Raw genomic sequence first — 22629 nt, forward strand, 5'->3', positions numbered from 1 at the left:
TAAAAAACTGTTGGGTTTCTAAAAAAAGGCCTCCGATGATGACTGTTTTTGTCGCCGGTGTGGGCAATATCAAAGATGTGACCAGGTAGGCCGTGGCAACCCTAAGGTCTGTATTGATGTTGACCCACATTTATAGAACTCTATAAAGATTCAAAAACTATAGTTTTCAGCTTAGTACTGCAATTGTTGTATCAATAAACAACAATTTTAAAAGCACTTTGATGCTTTTGAATTTTAGCGGTATCGTCATAGCGTCATATATTAAGAGCGTCCTATAAAACAATTGATTTGTTTTCATTATATAATGATGGTGACATGCTATGAAATTTTATGTACAAAATTCTACGGGAAATAATAAACACGACCATCGGTTTGTAATGTCATAAATAAAACAAGTCCTCGCATATTTAAAACTGTTTTATTTTCACATTTTTAAAGACATGTACATGATTCATTATTGTTATTAATGTTGCAAAAATATTTAATCTTTACCAATTTTTAAAATGCTTTTCCTGAAATAAATGTTAAATTTCATATATCCAAATAAATTTTGATCTACAAATCAAATTATTTATTGTTATTTTAAGTTACAACTATTGAAGCATATATAAATGAAGGTGGATCTGTACAATACGAATTCATTAAATTATATTGTAAATTATAGGCACAGTTCCAGCGATATACACGAATAACTGACAACTATCGGCACCATCGCATTGATGTTACTATCAATCTGAATATGACGAAGCTAGTGTTAACAAAATGTTTAAAGTTGCCTTGTTTTTGCTATGGGTTTACTGTTCAAGTCAGGGCCCTATTTTAATATAAAAAAAAAAGTACAGAACCCATAAAAACGAAGTATATTCTTGTCCAGTTCCCTAGACATTCAGTGGAGACAAAATTGGTCAGTCTCTCGTTCGTGGAGGCTTACGTAAACGATCGATGAATTGGTTCAAGTCCATAATCTACAATGTACTTTTTGTCCGTTAAAATAAAGCAAGTGGACTAGTATTGCGTAACGCTACGGGTCCATATTTATCCATAGCTAATAGAGCTCAAATTCTGGACGCGTAAATTGCATTAATTATTGGATTTCATGTGCTTTATTAATCACAGTTAATTATCTGAATATGGCGATAAAATTATAAAAATGAGATAGGTACTACATGGAGTCCACTTGTTTCAAACATGGATTCCGTCATAAAGAGCGATATTCTCTGTCAAGGTCAAAGTTAGCACTGGTATGAGGCCCGACATACTGATTAAAATTATTGTATCTACGCATCAGAATTGAACCCCTTTTTGCCAGTAAGCATACATCGCGCGGACTGTATAGTTACACGTGAAAATAAGGCGTTATAAACATAAAACATGCTTTAATTTTAATTGAGCGAGTAATAACATCATATGCCAAATATATATAATTCATTTTCGTTCTAGTAACAAAGTAGTATTTATTTAATTATAAAAGACTATAAAAAAGAACATAAATTAGTTATGGCATAAAATTATATCTAAATCATAAATCTCATATATAACCTAATTTAAGTACAATGATCACGGCGTTTCCCATTCAAAATAAATGTTAAAGAAATGTGATGTAAATTGATCCAATTCTGACCCAGTCACTGATTATTACCTTAATTTGAACATTGTGCATCTAAAGCTAAGTCCACAACGCCCAAATGTAACAAAACCAAAACTAAATGGCTAATAATCATGAAAACTGTGCTTCCATAGTCAGAAATTAATGGCACAAATCTACAATTATTAGTTATTTGGTTTTTATTTTGTTGGATTTTGTCACTATGGAAATGTCTTAACTGTGATAGAATCACTTAACATTATGAATAGCTTGCAAAAATATTATATATCAGTAAAATGCCAAGTCTGAGAACATTCAACACTGGAGACGACATAATGATTAAGACATATCTGCACTGAAAGCAATCAAAACAAAGTTTTATTCAATTATTGTGAATCATATGGTCGAAATCTTATACAAGATTTGCTATGTTTTAAAGATATTTTATTACATTTCTATTCTAACAAAATATTCAGTTATTTTTTGCAGAAGAGAACAGAAATTATTTTAATAGGTAAGTAGAAGTTTATATTACATCCGCAAAGCTGAAATTTTTAAATTGTGTCTGCCATGTTGAATGCTCCAAGTCAACAATATTTAAATTTAGATGTTTATATTTTCATTTCATAAATGGATAATATCCTACAACATCAAATCCATTGTTACCGTATCTCACTTAGGTATAACATTAAATTTCGATATGCCACTATCAAGTTTATACTTTCTGTATTAATACTGAAACAGTCCAATTTTTGCTTAATTATTCTACACTAGACGAGTTTATAAGGCAAACATTTCATATTCTCCATGTATCTATTATTGACATATTAAATTTAGAGAGTACAGTACATCATGTATTATGTAAGCGTAACGGGTAGACTACATAAACTCAATAGTATTAATGCAAACTCGGTACAAGGAATATGAGTCGAAATTAGAAATATTTTTGGCATAATTAATCATAATGTAGGTATGATAGGTAGATTATATAGTTAAAAGTTTCGTAGGCACACGTAAGTTAATTATTACATTAAAAAGATAGGTAGATTGGTTGGTTGGTAGGATAGTAAATACATAGATTTAAAAATTAACTTCAAGTTTCGACTACAGGGTATAGATACATATACTTGAAATCATACATTATTTTTCTTTTCATATTTCTTGACTTATTTCGACTCAAGCTTTTTTTTTTTATTTAGGAAAAAAATTGTTTCACTGGTTTTCATTCCACCTTGAAATTGCTTAGTTTCAAGAATACTATTGTTAATTATAGCTACACCATTTACGTTACGCACTGAATTTAAAAAAAAATTATGTCAACGTGTTAAACACCATTTTAATTACTAGTTGGGCGTTAGAACACTAAATGGGGTATTTATTCGTTTAGAACTACAATCAAGAGGATCCGAATTCGTCCATCCACGTCAAATATTTCTGTATATCGCCTTTGGAGACGGATTTATTGCACTTAGCGAGGGCTTCCAGAAAGTCCTGTTTGGTGACCGGCAGGTCGAGCTCTTCCTTGGCAAGCTGCTTGATCTGTTCTGGCTTCAGACCGGCGATTTTTCGGCGCATCGACATCATTGAGGCATCCCTGAGAACGATGGAAGTTTCGAATATTAACACTAATATAGATATATATATAATTATAGCTATTATCATCATCATCATCACCATATCAGCATTTAATTGCCCACTGCTGAACATAAGCCTTCCCCTAAGAGAGTTTTGCCAGTAATTAGCATGTTTGTCAGGTGGATTGGCAACTGCAGTTAGGTTTTGGAGATGTTTTAAGAGGAATGTTGCTGCACATCCTTCGCCCTCCGTTAGTCGCCTCTTACGGCACTCACGGAAAAGGAAGGGGTAGCCTACTCTATGCGGAAACCACAAGGGATTTTTATACAACGACAATTATACTATATAAAATTGTAATTAATCAATTACAAAATATTTGATTCTTATCCTTGCTAATATCTGTATGTATATTATAATCGTTATTTTATGTTATTTATGTCTATATTATTTATTGTATTTTAACGAAGAAGGACATAGGCTACTTTTAATCCCAACCTATTAGTGTATTTCGATAACAAAGACGAAATAAACTCAATTAAAAGCAAAATTTGTAAGAACAAGGTTAATAAGTGGCAGTGAAATTATTTTGAAACTTCTGTTAGTAATAGTGGTGGTCACTCTTTGAATATTTGCAGTTACACACATACTAACGGTAGCGGAGTTAAACAAAATAATTCTAATTAAATAACCAGTAATATGAATTTCAACAAGATAACACCTAGTTAAGTAAAATCATTTTTTTTTATTTTGCCAAAATACGGTCAATATTCAAACAAAATAAAAATATTTTCACTTCATAAATTACACTAAAAAAAAGATATGTAGATAAACATTATATGCAGCGTTTTTATACCAACCTACAGACATTCGTTATATCTGCGCCTGAGTAACCCTCTAATTTTCTAGCAATATATTTTAGATCTACTTCGGGGTCCACTTTTACTTCTCGTAAGTTGATTTGTAGCAGCGCCTCGCGACCTTCCTGCGTAGGTAGAGGGATGTAGATGCGCTTTTCAAGTCTTCGTCGCAGCGCTTCGTCGATGTCCCATGGGAAATTCGTTGCTGCTAACACCATTACTACCTGTAAGTGAGAGTTGATTACAATAAACTATGGGACTAAAATAAACATTTATTTCACATTTACCTATATAAGTCATCTCACTAAAAAGTATCCAAAAGAGAATCTGTGTTTGTATTTAACTACCTAAGACATTAACTCAGTACTAGAGACAATATAGAACAAATTGTTATAATATTTCAAAATTATATGTCAGAAATAAAAAAAAAAATCAAAACAACGTTAATTATCAATTTTCTAAATAACAGTTATCTTGGATACATTTTGAAAGAATAATAATTCAAATCTTTCTCGATATAGGTATTTATAAAAGATTTAGTTTAATAAATTCCTTTAGAGAAACCATAAATCATAACCATTATCATTTTGTATTAAGTGAGCCATCAGATTATTTACAATTTCATTATGCATATAAAAATCTGTTGCATAGCACGATATCATACAATTTTATTCAACATTATCAAATCAGCCGTTAACTGTTCACTGCTAAATATAGGCCTCTCCCGTAAAGGGGTGTTTTTGTCAATAGTTGCCATATTTGGCATGCGAGTTGGCAACAGCAGTTAGGCTTTGGTGACGTTATAAGAGGGACGCTGCTGCCCGTCTCTCGGACATAGAGTTCTCTTAGTCGCCTTTTAACGACACCCACGGTAAAAAAAGGGGTGGCCTATTCTATGCTGGAATCATACGGCAATTTTATTGTCATAATACAATAGCAGCAAAATGTACAAGCAATTATTTAAGCAGAAAAATACTTGTACAAAGTCTCTTTTTAGACTGTACAAACCTCAATATTTCTTAACTCGCAATTAAGAAGTTGATACAGCAACCTCTGTTCTTGTATTGGAGTGTCATCTTACCTTTGCGGGTTCGTCGGTAGCGGATCCTAATCCATCCATTTGCACAAGCAATTCTGACTTGACCCGCCGCGACGCTTCGTGCTCGCTGTCAGAGCCGCGCCGTGAGCATAGCGAGTCTATCTCGTCGATGAATATTGTGCTTGGCGCGTAAAACCGAGCCTGCAAATTGATATTCATTAATACCTGTATCTTAATATCTAGCTAATCGTCCCGTCTTCGCACGGGTAGATAGATATAAAATTGGAAAAAAGGCTTGTTGATAATGAAGACTAAGGAGCCCCATTGCTAGCAATTTACCCAACCAGGTCGACCTCTAGGGAACCCTTGGAAACCACCGTGCAGAAAACCTGGTCGTCTAGACAAGTGGTATGCGAGTTTGTCGATGGAGTTGACATCGCTGGACGGACTGTACTGTTATCCCGCCAGTAAATACCAACAGAGCAGGCGGGGTTACCATTCCATCATTATCCATTAAAGATATCTAATTTTTAATAATATTTGTCAAGTTGATTTTTAAAATTCCTGTGTAGCTCTATACAATACCTGGTTTCTCATGACATAGGACAACCTTAGTTTGAGGATAATGCGTGGCAATATAATGCAAAATAATAATTTTACCATTTCAAACAGCAACCGGACTAACTTTTCCGATTCACCGCGGTACTTTGAAGTGAGAGTGGACGAAGAGACATTGAAGAAAGTGGTGCCGCATTCCGTGGCGACAGCTTTCGCTAGCATTGTCTTGCCAGTGCCGGGTGGACCCACCATTAGCACCCCCTTCCATGGCCTTCTGATGCCCTGTAATAAAAAATAAACCATATCAATTATTTCTGACATTAAAACTGGAGCAAACCTTACCGCTAAATTACCACATAATTAATTATATGGTATCATTTATTGTAATAATTTGCCATATGGCCCAGGTATAGAATAGGGCATCTCTTCCTCTCCCGTGGTTGTCGTAAGAAGCGACTAAGGGAATAATGATTGCGGAATTGGCAACAGCATGCCTATTAAAACGAAATGTTTTAAGAAAGCCTAATTGCGCTTGCCAACCCGCCTGCCACGCGTGACAACTACTGGCAAAAACCCCCTAAAAAAATAAAATGGTATGGTATTGATTGTAATTCATGATAATCATCTTACTACCCTTATCCCAATTATTATTTGGGGTCGGCGTAATATATTTTTTATCCATATTACAAAAAGATTTGGTTTATAGTTTCATAATTATAGAACAAGTTGATATTTAAACATTTTACATTTCATATTTTACTTTTCAGGTTTACCATCAAAAAGCAAAATATAGTTGAAATATACTAGACGGAATATGGCCATGTCGAGTGTTCCTATCACCATAACATTTGAGAGATTTTTTTTTAATAAAAATCGCATATACTGTTTTTATATCATTAAGTTAATGTAACCTGCTAAATAATGTATTCTTCAAACAATAAACTTACTTTGAAGAAATCCGGCATCCACATTGGCAAGACTACTGCTTCCTCTAACAATCGTTTGGCCTCTGTTAAATCAGCAATGTCATCCCACCTTATGTTTGGGTTCTTTTGTACAATATCCCTTTCTGAAAAATAAAATTTTATTAAAAAAAAAATATGCTTTATTATAAGGAAATTATTATAAGGTACAACAATATAATAAAAAAAATTAATAAGTCCAAAAATTATGGCATTTGTTAGGATGAAACATTGAGAATTTTCGCTATTCAGCGTTCGATTTTTATATATTTATTTACCAGTATGGCGGCAAATAAACTATGGCCAGTTTGATGGTAAACAGAGTGACTATAACCTATTGACGCCTGTAAAATCAAGGATATCACGTGCGATTTGCCTTCCCTTAAGAAACCGTATTGCGTCCTTTTTGTATTTTATTAAAAGAGAGACTGGCTGAAAACCAACGCTATGCAGCTGTATACATTGCACATTGTCATAGCATCAGTTGAGCCAGTTCCTTTTGGCTAATATGAGACACTTCTTATATATGTAATATGTTTGTATTTTTTTTTATAATTGTGTTTTCTGGCAATAAATATTTTCTATTCTATTACATTCAATTGTAAAAATAATTATCTATCAATTATTGGCAAAAATACAGACAAATAAGAGACTGCATCTTTTCGAAATTCAATTAAAAACAAAGGCGTAAAATTGCAGACACTCCAGGAAACAGACATTTTGAACCCGAGCGATTAGTAACACAGGTCAATGCTATTTACAATGAATAGTCAATAACCGATTAGACGGATCGCATGAAATTGTGATTCGGTTGTTACATGTGAATTAATGACGAATGTATGTGTGAACGGTAAAAAACCCGCTTTACAAGAATAAATAATAGGATTTTGAATAACCCGTCGAGTTTAATAGGTCTCTTGCATTGAGGACGTCATATTAACGGACTTGTACAATTTTATTAGTTTGTTACACGAAACGAAATCTATTGTGTTCACTGTAATACGGATTGAGTGTGAAGATAGAAATATTTTTGCATTATCGTCAATAACAAAATAGAAAAATAAACACTAATTTATCAGACTACGCCATCTAGTTTCAAACTAAGTAGAGCATTGTAAGACAATTATACTTGTAGCCCTTTTTTAATATTTGTACACCAATACAAACATCTATAGAATACAATGTGTATTTATTTAAATAAACTTGTTTACATTGGGTTCGTAATGTTGTTAGCTGACAAGAAACCCGTAGGAATTTCAGCAGTTACATGCTTATAATATTCGGATTGTGGAGGACAGAGATTATTAGTAATCGAAGTCACAATTGGAAGATCAGTGCGTTGAATACCACTAATAAGTAACGATGGCCAATATGTAGCAATATCTATATATTGTAATTACAATATCAATACATATATACAAAGGGTGAGGACAAGCACCAACAACATTCTAAAAGTAATAGGCGAGAAATATAACTCGCCTATAATCGGGCATTTCTTTTAGATGCTGATCTAGTCGGCTGGGTCACATCTGAGTGAACTGCTTTAATTAATTTGCTTTTTTGCTTTTCTTTTTTAGTAACATAGTTTGTAAGAAAACTGTTACTAACAAAATAAACCAAATTGTAGTCTGATTAATAAAGTATTATTATTATTATTTAAATTTCTAGAAAATTCACATCTCCCCTCTTAAGGAGAGGAAATGGCAAACTAACCCCCGGCAGCAGCACGGTCGGCCGGGGTTCAGGGCCCCAGGGAGTGAAACCAGCGTACAATGCTGACAGTATCTAAGAGCATCGCTTTCTGCATCTTTCTCGGGAGTGAGCCGCCTCGAAAATCCAACCGTCTAAGATGTTGTTCCAGACTGGTTGGGATAAGACCGTTCACCGACATAACGATTATTATTATTATTACATTAGCCCAATAACAAATATATTAAGCATCGGTTATCCAATATATAATATCCAAAAGAAGAACCCGCTTTTAATGAATATAAACATCCGACTGGTATATGCGATATTGCAATGGCTGTTCATCAATGTTCAGAATAACTCAATATATAGATATCAGATATTACCCATGTCTACTAATAAATTATACGAGTAACTCACCAAGCATATCGACTAGGTCCCCATCAGCGGCGGACGGTGGTTCGAACCGCCTCTCTTCCTCTTTGTGCTTTTCGTCGTCCGTGTCACCATTGTTATTTTCCCTGTCCTGTTTGTCCTTGCCGCCCCCGCCACCGCCGTGGTCTTTGCTGCTTGAATCTTTTGTTTTAGCTGGAAATAACACAAGCATACTACAAAAAATGTAGAGTATTTTTAAATAAAGTGTCATACAATCAAATCTATTGTCTTATCTTTAAATTTTAAAGTGCTATACATCAAGGTTTTCTCATATTAATAAAACTGCAATGTATGTCAGTGACATAGTTGTTTTTTAGATGGAAACGAGATACCTCGAAACGTTCCTATTACTAGGGCGAACATAAGAAAATCTGAAAGTGGCGTAGCTTTGAAAATAACACAGTCCGATCGATTTAACTCAAATGCGTACTCGTAGAGGATTGCGTGTAATAGTTTATCTGTTTCTCAAAAGTTGACTATAAAAGATCTCTCGAAGGGATAAGTCCAGTTTCTGTGAGAATTTCAAGAAACTTAATAGATATATATATATATATATATATATATATATATATATATATATATATATATATATATATATATATATATATATATATATATATATATATAGAGAGAGAGAGAGAGAGAGAGAGAGAGAGAATAATAATAATTAATAGCACATAAAGAAGGTTCATGCCAGATACTTTAAACGAAAAGCAACTCTGGTTCAAAGACAATAAAGAACAATCTAGCGCGTAAATACAAAGTATAAAGTCACAAAGACTTGTCTGTAATCCGTTTTTCAAGATACTAATTAGTAGGCGAGTGGAAAAAATATATACTGACCACTATGCGCTTTATTTGCTGCTAACTTGGGGTTTCTGACGTCAGAGCTCTTTCGTTGGGAGGTGGTGGGATTCCGTTGGTTGCCTGTTGTTTTTTTATCTGTCCGTGTGTTCCTGGGATTGTTGCGGGCTGACTTCATGGCTGGAGGTCCTCTGTTGAAATATAAATCAATATTATATACTGGAGTTATTTATAAATTTATATATAAATTCTGTTTGTGGAAGTGAAAGTGAGTTTGTTTTTTTTTTTGTTACTTTTTAGCACCTTATTGGGCTAACTATCCTTATCATGAAATTTGGTATACACGTACTATATGAGATGTAGAAGGACATTATGTGACTATTTATGTCGATCAATCAACATATCCTAATCACGCGGGGAAAAGCGATTCTTTCCCAATTTTTTTTGCTACTTGTTAATCGTGGGCCTTGTAGTTCATGGTTACCATAACCTTGAATGCTTGTTGCATTGTCGACCCTATAAAAATATTTTATTGCCCTTTTTAAAGAATTCCATACTGCAAATCTTTTGGGAAAATCTCGATATAATCTCGATTCACAATTTAAGTTATGGGGTTAATGCACTGTTGCTAGGGAACTGTGCGAGAATAGAATGAAGTAGCATATATCACGTCAAACAAATGCCTAAATCATAAACGTCGTATATGGGGGGAGAAGGGATTGTTAGTATTGGTGAATAGCAGCTCTATTCCTAGCAATTTACTCTGCCAGGTCGTATCATACTTAACGCTACATACACTACATACTTAACATACTAACGCGACTCAGGCGCGCACTCGCATTACAGTCGCTCATGATTAAGGATCTCGAATTGATCCCGAAACTAGTCGAGCTGTCTCGATCTAATTACGCGTAAGTTAAACTGGTAGTTATTACATTAAAAGAGAACATTTTAATAGTCAACCACGGGAATATAAAGCATGGGGTACTAACTTGTGTTCGACACTGGTGGGCGGTGGCCATGCATTGGGGTCCCTGTCGGGCGGCGGTGGCCAGATGTCGGGGTCGAGCTCGTGCGGCGCAGGGCCCCATATCTGATCTCGTGTTGGCAAGTCTTCGTAATCTGAAACGGAAAATTTCAACTTGTTAACTAAATAATAAATTGTTAATATTTATTAGTTGAGATATAAATGTAAAGTGCCACACACAAGCCTGAGAGCTTCAAATTGTGCTAAAATTAAAGCTATGATTGCATGTCTGTGTTTCAGATTGAAGGGATGGGGATATGACAGTAGTATTATACGATATCAGCCGTTAGCTGTCCACTACTGGGCATAGCGCTCCTCCATAGATTGTCAAAAGAAACGGTCCCAAGCCACTTGCATCCATTGCATTGAGGGAGACTTTGTACAAAAGTCGATTGCTTGGGTACCTCTATCCCATTCGTGTTTCAACCGTGAAGCAGTTGTGTTTGCATGGCTGTGTTTCGGTTTGAAGGGTGGGATATGGCGTGAATTTACTGGGTACAGAGGAATAACACCTGAGTCCTCAGGAATGGCAACGCATGAGGGGTATCATGGGCGAAACAGTATACTCTGTTATGTCCATGGTACTGCTCATGTCTATAGGCGACGGTTACCACTTTCCATCAGGTAGGCCGTCAGCTTGTTTGCTATTCTAAGTTGTAAATATATATATATATATATATATATATATATATATATATATATATATATATATATATATATATATATATATATATATATATATATATAAACCCATTAAGAAAGTAGTAGTAGCCCTTTAGACTGTGCTAAAATAGTAACAGTGAATGAATAAAAAAAATTTTAATAAAAAGGTGTGTTACGGATTGATATATGCATTGCAACAAATTTTGTTTACAGTAGATGAACTTTCAAGTGTCCCAATATGCACCACACATAATATTGTTTTACAATTCAGTGTACAGTTTTGCGCATGTCTAATTAGTGGGACAGGTGGGAATAAATCAATTCGTTACAGCGGGCACACGCAAAAACGGTCGAAAGTGGAACAGGCCAACAGCCCAGTAACACGTGAACAAACGGAACACAAACAGGCATATATACCTGCGTGGAATATCCGTTTACACAATACTAATGACCAGGCACGGCTTCGCGTAGCTTTTAAAAAAAAATTACAGTGTGTGTTACTATCTGATAATGTAGCTTTATATAGATGAAAGAATTTTTAAAATTGGTTAAGTATTTTTTAAGTTTATCCATTACAAACAAAACTGTTCCGTTTCATCACATGAAATTAAAATATACCGCTTATTGTAACAATTTAATAATATAATTAATCAATGAAGATAGTTCTCAAACCAAGTGTGTAATCACAGTAAAAATTAAAAAAAAAAAATAACATGTTAAAAGTTTACATAACATCTTTTGTATGTAAGTAATTGAAAGTCAAACTTATCTCACTGTCACGGTGGATTGCCTCTCGCGAGGTTGTTTATGAGTGGCTTATGTAAACGAGATATCAGTTGGAAAGTGTGGAGCCCGTGGTGACACCAACCACGGCACCGTTGGGCTGTTATCGATTCTTAGTAAATTTAGTTAGCAAGTACACGTGATGGTATTTCTTTTTAAACGACTGACAAAAGAAGGTTTTTTTGCAATTTTTATGCACGTATACGATGCCAATTCTGAATAATTTTTCTTAATTCTATACTAACGACCCTTTCCGAGTGTATTTTATATGTTAGAGCTACTAATTGATTCCAAAATTATCCTATATTTTAAAATGGAACCAACCAAAAAAAAAAAAAACAAAATCTACCTGTAAATACGAATTGTCAAAATTAAAATATTTTTATTTCAATACTAATTGACCCGGAAAAGGACGTTTTGCTACTCACCATTACTTACGAGGTCCTTATTTTATTATCGGAATAAAAACAATCTTATGCTCTCAAGTTCGAGCCCTCACAAGTACAATACATATTATTAAATTTTATTAAAACCAGTTCAGCAGTTTTCGAAAGTAGCGTGAATGACCATTGTGACACATGATTTTTTTAATTAGAAAAAAGTTAACGAAATTGGGTCGAAGCTTTTTTTTGCAGAGCAAAATGTACTTGCAATATAACGAATAAATTATTGATTCACCACTAAATTTGGTTATGTTGTGTGCTCATACACGTGACGTACAAGATCAATTTCTGGTAATGAATTAATGTGAGATTATTGTGTTTATTAAATGATGTGATCTTTTATTACTTTTATAGATTACATTTATAGATGGTGAAATAGAAATCTTACCGCCAGGTAAAAATTAATATTGAGTTTCACAAAAAAAAATAGCTACTTGTGGCAATACCAGTTTAGTAGTTTAGTTTTTAAATAAAAAATATTTAAAAACTAAACTATTGACTTTTGATACAATGTCTATGTCTATGGGACCAATCTGCAAATACAACCTTTTAGATAAAAAAAAAAAAAACATTTTTCAAATCGATTTACAAGCGACGAATTTATGAAAGAAAGAACATGAAAAAAAACAACTAAAATTAAATCTTCTTTTTAAAATCGGTTTATAAGAATCTATCTATGCTATAGAATATATAAGGACATGTTTTGGGTGAATAAAAAATTCAAAATCAACCAATATTATAAATTTCTCATACTAACTCAATAATTGAATGCGCTGTGGTAAACTCAACATTTTTTGTTGTTTTTAACCCATGAAAACCCTTCTTTGATGAAAATGTTGTTTTGTTAGTAGGACACTACAAAGAGCGATTACAATTTGAACCTATATAATCTATATCTTTCCATACGTTATTACTGAGACATGTAATGCAAAACCAGTATGTCACGTTTTCATGGTTGAATAATTTCTAAATAAAATAATTTCTTTTTATGAAACTTGAAATGGCAAACGAGCTGAAGACGGCCTATCTGATGGAAAGTGATTACTGTTGCCATTACCATAAGAATAAACAATTTTTATGATTACACCATACCATGACTATTATCTGTGGTCTTATTTTGGTTATACATATCATATTCTTATGGTTTATACTGAGCCAACTTTGTCAAAAATTTATAAAGATAGTCTGAAGTAGGGGTGACATCATTAGATAGACATTTATTAGTCAACACACTATAAAAACATAAAAAAAATAATGCTTTGCTTGGAATAATTTGCAGATACAATAATATCGTATAACTACTTCTTGTTCGAATGGATATATAGATATATATATATAATAGATAATTCGTTTCTAGACTTTTATGTCAGACCTTCAGAAAAACAACTGTGACCGCATCCAATTTAGTGCAGTAGTTTTTGCGTAATGCCAGAACAAAATACAAACAGGCAACATTATTATGGCTTCTGTTGCTCTCACACCAAGTGACAGATGTAATATCAGTTTTTCTTGTATCCTCTATGTACATACATCGGTTAGTTACAATTTTATTATATTACTAAGATATGAGTGGAACATTCTGCACTTTAATACAAAACCATTGACATTGACCCTAGTTAATCTTAGATAACACAGTAAATATGACGTATGATAGGTGCATATCAACGTTCATGAATAAATCACTTTTATTGCCATGTGTTAAGACACATATTTACAAGCGTCCCGATTAGTGTTGCCATATTTTGACGAGTTTTAGTGCGGAAGGCTATTGTAAACTGCTCTTGTAATACCGTAGAAACCAGATAGATTAAATACAAATTTTTACTAGTATTAAAAAAAAATGGATAGACAAAAAAAAGGGAGAGATTTATATAGAAATTCATATGCCTATTTTTGTTTATATTCCACCTAATGTTTCCACATTATAGACACATGTACGGTTAAAACTTTTAAAAATTATTAAATTCTAAATTCTTATTATTAAACTGTCCGTTCCACTGCCAATTTTATTATATCATAAAAATAACGTGTTTCAATCATGATATTATAAAAAGTAAGGAGACAATTACAGGGAATATAAAAGTTTACCGTTTGAGAGGTCATAATACTAGACATCATCTTGGGACTGTTAGAGACAAACTCGTTAATAAAAGTTACTTTTTAAGATGCGATCCACACAATGGCGCCGGTCTTAGATCACTATCAGTTTATTATAGTAGTAATAGTGTTTAATAAATACAATAGAAAAAAAAATCATATTCAAGTTCCATTAACTTAAAAATGATTATCTCTGCTTCGTGCTTCGGAGAGCACGTAAAGTAGCTATAAGTATCGAACATGGTCCTTCAAGCCGGATATACGTAAATATCTTTTATGTAATAGTTGTACATAACAAAACTGTTTTACTAATATAAAAAAAATAAAATAACCAGACGCTGTTTGTACGTAAGAGAAAGATATTAAGAAAAAGAATATAATACCATTAGAAGCCAGAATAATATTTTTCAATTTTTTATACATGTTTATTTTTACTTTAATTGATAATTTAATTTTTTGATGAGTTAATTGATATAAGGGATTTTAATAATTGCAATAGAATCCAAAATCAATCATTTTTAGAAATTTTGTCTGTCTTTATGTTTGTTCCGACATCATACAAAAACTATACCACGACACTGAACGTAGTTTTATTACAGAATATCTAACTTAAAATCGGGTGTATCAAGTTTTGTCTTGATCGGCCATCTAGAAATGGACATCTACTTCTGAAATCCATGCGTATGAAGTTGAGGGCAAAAAGTAGTAACATAATATACGAGTACATACGTGTTTTGCAGTACGTGTCATGCGTATAATTATAGCTGACAAATGACCACATAAATTGCTTATTTCAAGTTGACATACGCTTCGACATTTAAGGAAATACGACATTGGGAATTGTACATATTTAAAAGTAAACAGTAATCGATGTACTTTTGGAATACAAAACTATAATGAAAAAGGTGTATGTGCAATAAAACCATTTACTGTAATAATTAAACAAACTATTGATATACGTGCAGGTGGAAAATGTAAATAAAGCCCGCATGAACGTAAAATAACATTCTGTTAACTATGACGGTAATGCAAAAGTGGATAATGTCCCACACATTTTTAAGTTACTTCAAAATTGAGGTGTTTTTCATTCCCATTGTATTTTTTGTATGTTGCGCAATATCTTCGCTAATTTTGAATGGATTTTGATGATTATTTTTGCAATGGATAGGCTTTATCCAAGTGTCGATCCCATATTAATTATTATCATGATTAATAGATATTTTTTTTGTTTTTTGTAAAATGTTTAGAGATTGGCTCTGGGTTTTTAATTAAACTTTTAATTTTGTTAATATTAAGTTATTTTTTTTACATTGTCTTTAGCTTAAACATTTTATGAACCTCTTATATTTATAAATTTCAAATAATGATTTAATAATTCTCTATTCGGTTATATTTTTTTAGGTATGTTACATCAAAACTCCGTCGTTTATAAACTGATTCGGAAAATTCTTTTTTTATCAGATACAATATACTTTCAGATTGGCCCCATAAAAATTATATCGAAATCAGTTTAGTAGTTTAGTTTTTGAAAAACAAAATGTTTTGCCACAATTAAAGTTGTTATTTTTTTTTGTGAACAAATGTTAAGAGTCAATAAAATTTATTCTATTCTAGTCTCGTGGTCTCTGTATCCCAAATACATATATACATATGCTAAACAGTCTAACCTAGCTAGTTGTTTCTATGGTTTATGTCTAGTTTAGCCTAGAATAAATGTTTAAAGTTTTATAGTAAACAAATATATTATCGGCGTGAGTGAAGAACTAAATAACTTGATTTTTGTAGTATCGTGATAACAATGATTTTACGCCGCCGAAGTTACAATGGAAGATTCAAGATTCCAACATAGAACGAGGTAATGAAATATTCAAAACACACGAACTGCCTCTATTCTTTGGTCCGTTTCCATTAAGTGGACAATAAAGAGCTACGTTCGCGCGTCACAAGTCCTAAGTCGTAATCGGATCCGACCTTCGATTCAACATTCAACTTAAGGCTTCCATGTCATCCATTATGTCAGTTGACACAATAGCTGCTAATTGGAAACTCGACTCGCCTAAGATGGTGTGACGATAATTATCGAACAGGTTTCCTTTTTTAATTTTTATTAATTTTCTTTTTCAGTAAAATTTTTGTCTATATTGTTTTTTTTTGTTGTCTATTTTTTTTTTTACGTATAAATAAATTTTGCGCCACAAAAAAATCGACGTCAATCGTGAACGAGTTATTATTTAATAACCTAACTACTGATATAAAAATATAATTTACAAAATTAATTTATAATATATATGACGGAGTTCTGAGGTTAATCAAATATAAAAAAATACAATCGAAATGAAAACTTCCTTTTTTAAAGTCAGCCAAAATTGAAATGTTCGTAACTGTCTGATTTAATGACTTTAAGTGAGGGGCAAAAAGTTTGGACAGGATAACGTCGTTGATAATCACTTAAAAACGGATGGAGCGATTTGGCTAATTTTTTTGAACATTATTAATAGTACTTTTAAACTTTTTAGGGAAAGAAAAAAATCAGAATTTATACAGCTAGTTACAGTTAATAACTAGTGTTTCGTGAGGTCTTTTTAAGTCAATTTATACAAACAAATATTACATGGAGATCATACGAAATCGTCTGCACGGGCATCTTTCTGCCCTCGTTTGTTTTTTCTTATATCCATCTCGCTCATTTCTGCCTATAAGCAGCTTTACTTGCATAGCCGTTATATAAAAAGTAAAAAGATATAGCAGTGTAATTACTGGATAATGTGACTCAAACTCTTCATATTATTGAGTTTGAAGAAATAAAAAAAAAAAAATAACAATTGAAGAATATTACCTTCAATGATAAACACATATTACTTACGCATTAACATTTGAATTCGATCAGAAAGATGTGACCTCGCAGGGTCACAGTACTGAAGGTTGCATCACCTTCAGCGCTGTGCTCTTTGAGATTCATTATCATACTATACAATTTATAATAGACTAGCTGCGAACACAAGTTAATTCTTCTGGTGTTAATACACATGTATTAATGCGAGTGAGTTATTATGAATATAATTCACACACAAATGTATTAACAGAGGTATACAAATGTTTAGGTACAGTGTCTATCTAATTTATCCACTACATTAAGTTCTGGGTCTTTAAAATAGGGTGTATTTCCTCGATAACCCTAAATTAGATTACTGGATTAAATTTAGGGTTCAGTCACGTCACGTCTGTAGGCAACAATTCCCATTTTCTTACATTTCAGCCTGTTCTTCGCTTTAAAACTTCAAGGACTCAAAATTATAAAAGAAAATGTACCACTTATTTTTTTTATTTTGTTGTGATTTTTCGGTATGTTTATTTGTATTGTTATTCTACATAGAGGAAACCATTGGAAAATGAAATAATACGGATAAAACCGCCTACTGCTTACGTTAAAATTTTGGAAACACTATTAGCATAAGCGGGTACACTATTCCATTTACATTACATACAAAAGCAAGTAAAGTGTGAATTGAATTCACACGTTGAAAGTTCCGTACATATAAGATAAAATAACCGTTATTGTATTTTCTTTACAAAAAAGACACCTAATTATTATTATTGAATGACACTATAATTCGGAATTTCTTAAACATTACAATTTTGGTTACTTATTGGACGGCATAACTAAGTTTGTTTCGAAGATTTTTTGATAATTTTCCAAAAACTGTGTTAGTTGAAAACATAGTTTTATTTTTCCTATAATATTTACATATACCACTATAAACTTTATCAGATTTTTTGCTTCACAAACTGGAATTAAGGGAATGGTATTTTTTCACATTTATGAACATATTTCAAAAACTTAGAATTATAAAAATAAATAAATACCGGGCTTAAACTGTTCAAATAGAGCTCTTTAATATGATTTAAACACACACACTTAGATTAGTAAATTCAATTTTTAAATTATATATACTCCTTTTAAATCTCCTAGGAAAGAAAACAAAAATATATCTTTCAATTAGTTCTATTGCAATATGTGAGGGCTAACAATATGTAAAATTGTATTCCAAATTTCAAATCGATAACATTAGTAGTTGCTTAGATATAGCGCTATGACGGACGGGTGGACAGATAAAGTCATAAGGGTTTCTTTGTACAGAACTCTAAAAAGGTAATCAATAATATGCGCATTACCACCACATTATAACCATAAAAAATCGAACTTTGAAATACGTTTTGCAATATTGAAACATAATGGCTATAAGTATAAATAAAATAAGACATCATTTTCCAAATAAGCATAGTGCGTGGGTTTACATCATAAGAGCATGTAAATTAGATTGTGTACACGAGTTTTTGTTAGATCCACTACGAACTAAATATCACGTAACTGACGTATTCGTATCACAATAATTAATATATCGATACTATAGATACAATACGGAAATACATATATAGTGCAAAAGGCATTGGTCTAGCGCGAAATTACTTGAGATAATTTCATGCTCTGTATACGCTGATCTATTTCGCGGACCAATTTAATTTTAATGAGTCATAATCTTTATACGTAGTGTTACAAGATGTAAAGAAGAAAATTCCTGATTAAGGACCTGCAGGTCTACTCTTGAATCTAATATCGATATCAATCCGATCTATTGCCAATGACAATTTTGTACTGCACTCATGAAACAACAATTAGGAATCAGGGTAGGCAATTTTGCTTTGGCAAAATACACTAATATGCTAGATGCATCAATCATCAATCAATCAGAACAATATGGAAAAATTATGTTGCTAGTATTGCAACTCGAAAGTACGAAAAGTTTGAATTCCAAATATCAATCTATTGCAGTTTATTTGAAGAGTAGTTCTCATAAAACCTGTATTTTACAGTGTTACATAATTATATTTTAAACCTGAACCTAACTTAAGATGCGCTAAATAATAAACCAGACAACAAACTACGGATGGCTCAAACCACCCAGTACACCCAGACCGGGCAAGTTTATAAGTTAGACACTTTATTTCTTAAAATGTCTTGACAGAGAACCGATTCCGAGGCGTCTTTCATCCATAGCAAGTTATCCATCACTTTGCCAAGGATAAAGTTCTTATTGATGTAACGAACCTTAAAATATACATATACATGTTTTAAAAGGAGCAAAAATCTTCTAACAAAAACTATTGGGATAAATCGTTCTAAACCTATGTATATAATCTACAGGATTATGTACATAGGTTTAGAAATAAGAATAGTAGTAATTGTTTTGAATCTAATAGCGTTCGACATGGAAGACGGGGGACTATCCCGTAGACTTTCTCTGGCAATGTCAAAAGATTATCACAGAACATAATAATGATCGAATTAAACACGACGTAAATCGATCGATAATTAAGTTCAGTATAAAATTATAGGCATCAATATATGTCTCAAGTTTAGAAATTTCTTCGAAAATTCTACAAAGATTTGTTTGTGAAATGCACTATTTCTATTTCCTATATCTGGTACAAAAAATATTCTTGTGGTACTTACTTCCCGACAGAGGCGTAATAGCTTTTTCCCCTTCATGTTGGAACATTTGCAGTGTGGCCACCGTCGCCTTCAGTTGTTCATATTCACGGGCCATTTGCTTCTGTACCTAGAAACAAATACAATTACGTTAACACAAATTTATTTAGATAATTTAATTTAGGAAGTCAATACGACTATGGATGTATTGTCGTAATTTCAATTAATGATCGCAGCTTGTTTGCCATTCCAATTTCCAAATAAAGAATTCGAAATTAAAGACATTCGCGTAAGAACAAGTGTTATCATACAGATCGAAATAAAGATGAAGCAGGATTAGTCTGATCATTTAATTCGAGAATTTAGGTAAATGTCGTGATCTTGAGTTGCTTGACTTGGGAATAACCTCTGTTTTCAGAAGATCCAAGTGAAATAAATGCAGAGGAAAACAATTGGAAAGCATGGAGTCGTTCTTAGAATAAGAACAAGCAGACATAGATATTGTAGATAAATTAATATAATAAACAATTAATCATAAATATTTTTTTGGTCTTCAATATCAGATCACTTCTAACTTTCCACCTCATTGTACAACTAGAATAGTTATAGAGAAAATACATCATTTAATAAACATTAAAAAGTAAAATGAAATTATAGTTGATTCCGAATAGGTAACATTTAATCGATCCAAACTATTAAAGGACGGGTTACTCGAGGTTAACTTGCTTCATTACACGCGTTGTAATGAACAATTTCCTACCATTACAATTTTCTTGCAAGTAAAGGAGACTACAATGAATAACTCACACATCAACACATCACAATGGTGGTAAACGGAACGCAATGTACCGAGTAAATCGAGAATTCAAGCGTGATTTCCAAGAACCACATAAAAAGCGTCACACATCATCTAAAACGGAAATTGATACGTCACAGATAGAAATTAATGGCTGTGGTGTGGGCACAAAAGTGAAATTTCGATATCTCACGCGATAATCACATTATAGTCAAAGGTACACAACAATACGTCATGCGTTCTCTAAAGAAAATTCAAAGAGAACAACTACGGTTACCGCGTTACATGTTGATTTTGAGTTTTCACCCATTTTCAATAGGTACCTTGACCCACTTTCATAAGTCATGGAATCGCTAATCGCACGATCTGAATAATATGCGAAGGTCGTTGTGCGTTAATTAAAACAACCACCCACGTAAATGACAAATAATAAGCACCTTTCGTTTCCTGAACCGTATACGGGATTCTGTACTTTACACCGATAAATTTAAGGTTTACAATTGGTAATGGATTTTTTTAAGATAATTAAACACAGTTCACCCCAAATGCGTCATTAGACGGCCGATATTCCATTGAAGCAAGTTCGACGACCTGCGGCGTCAACTAGCGTGATACATTTGCCTAACAATACAAAACGAATACAACCGATAGAACAAATGCTTGGCGGACATCCAGACACGGAATTAGACTAGATGATCAAAAGAGGCCTTATAGGCCTTTAAAGTGATCGTTTATCAAATTGTTAAGTGGAATTAGCGTGCTAAGTAAAGTCAAAGATAAAATAACTTTCTTTGATTATGACTTGTTTATAAATAGATACTTTGAAACGGTCATCTCTTGAATCTTGATTCTATAACTGGAGTTTGTCTTGCTATTGCCGGTTCTACCGACATTTTAAGTTAAAAAATATAAATATTTACGTAACTTTATTCAGTGAAAAAACTATTAAGTATAAATGTGAATGGTAATAATGTTTGAGAAGGTATAGAATAGATATAATCTTTATTCAAATAGACTTGTTTACACGCTCTCGTATAATAATAATTTTTTTATGATATTATTGCTATTATAGGTTCGGAATGTTATTATCTGCTGAAAGGAACAATTTTTACATGACTACAGACTTCGCCCCTTGGAATCTTTTTATAATAAAAAATATACTCATATGTAGGCGTAAGTTTAGAAATACAAAATATTTACGTAAAATGTTTGATAATATACAAATCTATAGACGATACGACACAGAAGCTTTTTTTTTTAATTCCATAAATTCCTCAATTGTCGTTTACGAATGTGATATACATACAGTGTAGTATTAAATAACTACTTGCAAATTTAAAATCGCACGTATGCTTATATTAAAAGTCACAACTCGATCTAGACCCATGAACCGAATTCAAAATTCCAATAGTATCTATAGAAAGTATTTCTGAGTATCGCAAAACTGGTTTTTTGCAAATCCAATGGCGTTTTGGCCAATCTTAACTTCTCAACAAGATTGGTAGCGTTCGTTTCGCGAATTTGCAAGCGCAATATTATTTCGATATTACAATATCTACCATATTTTATTTTAGGAGCGTTCAATGCATTGAGCGTTCTTTATTATGTATCTTTAAAACTGCAGTTTTGAAAAGATAAAGTAATTATATTGCACCTTTTTCACAACATTAACGTCTTATATATTTTAATATCACCATCTTCAGTTTTAATCTATATTTTCATACTAATATTATAAAGAGGAAAGATTCGATTGTTTGTTTGTGCGAATAAACTCAAAAACTTCTCAACCGATTTTAAGTCTTTTTAAAAAAGCCTACATATTATGTTC

The 22629-nt window shown here is 32.5% G+C and overlaps 1 protein-coding gene across 1 annotated transcript in view; it reads right to left on the reverse strand.

The window, feature by feature from the left end:
• Positions 1-401: 401 nt before the first annotated feature.
• Positions 402-22629, reverse strand: part of LOC113520223 (katanin p60 ATPase-containing subunit A-like 1) — a 31124-nt gene continuing 8896 nt past the window's right edge. The window contains exons 2-10 of the mRNA XM_052898044.1: positions 20030-20135; positions 10497-10626; positions 9544-9695; positions 8686-8853; positions 6562-6683; positions 5717-5896; positions 5099-5257; positions 4018-4241; positions 402-3179 (exon numbers count right to left, since the gene is read on the reverse strand). Coding sequence (XP_052754004.1) covers positions 2981-3179; positions 4018-4241; positions 5099-5257; positions 5717-5896; positions 6562-6683; positions 8686-8853; positions 9544-9695; positions 10497-10626; positions 20030-20135 — 1440 coding nt within the window. The 3' untranslated portion in view covers positions 402-2980. The remainder of the gene's footprint in view (positions 3180-4017; positions 4242-5098; positions 5258-5716; positions 5897-6561; positions 6684-8685; positions 8854-9543; positions 9696-10496; positions 10627-20029; positions 20136-22629) is intronic.

This window comes from Galleria mellonella, unplaced genomic scaffold (genome assembly GCF_026898425.1).
Source record: "Galleria mellonella isolate WM207_F2 unplaced genomic scaffold, CSIRO_AGI_GalMel_v1 utg40, whole genome shotgun sequence".
In the NCBI taxonomy this organism is placed as follows: domain Eukaryota; kingdom Metazoa; phylum Arthropoda; class Insecta; order Lepidoptera; family Pyralidae; genus Galleria; species Galleria mellonella.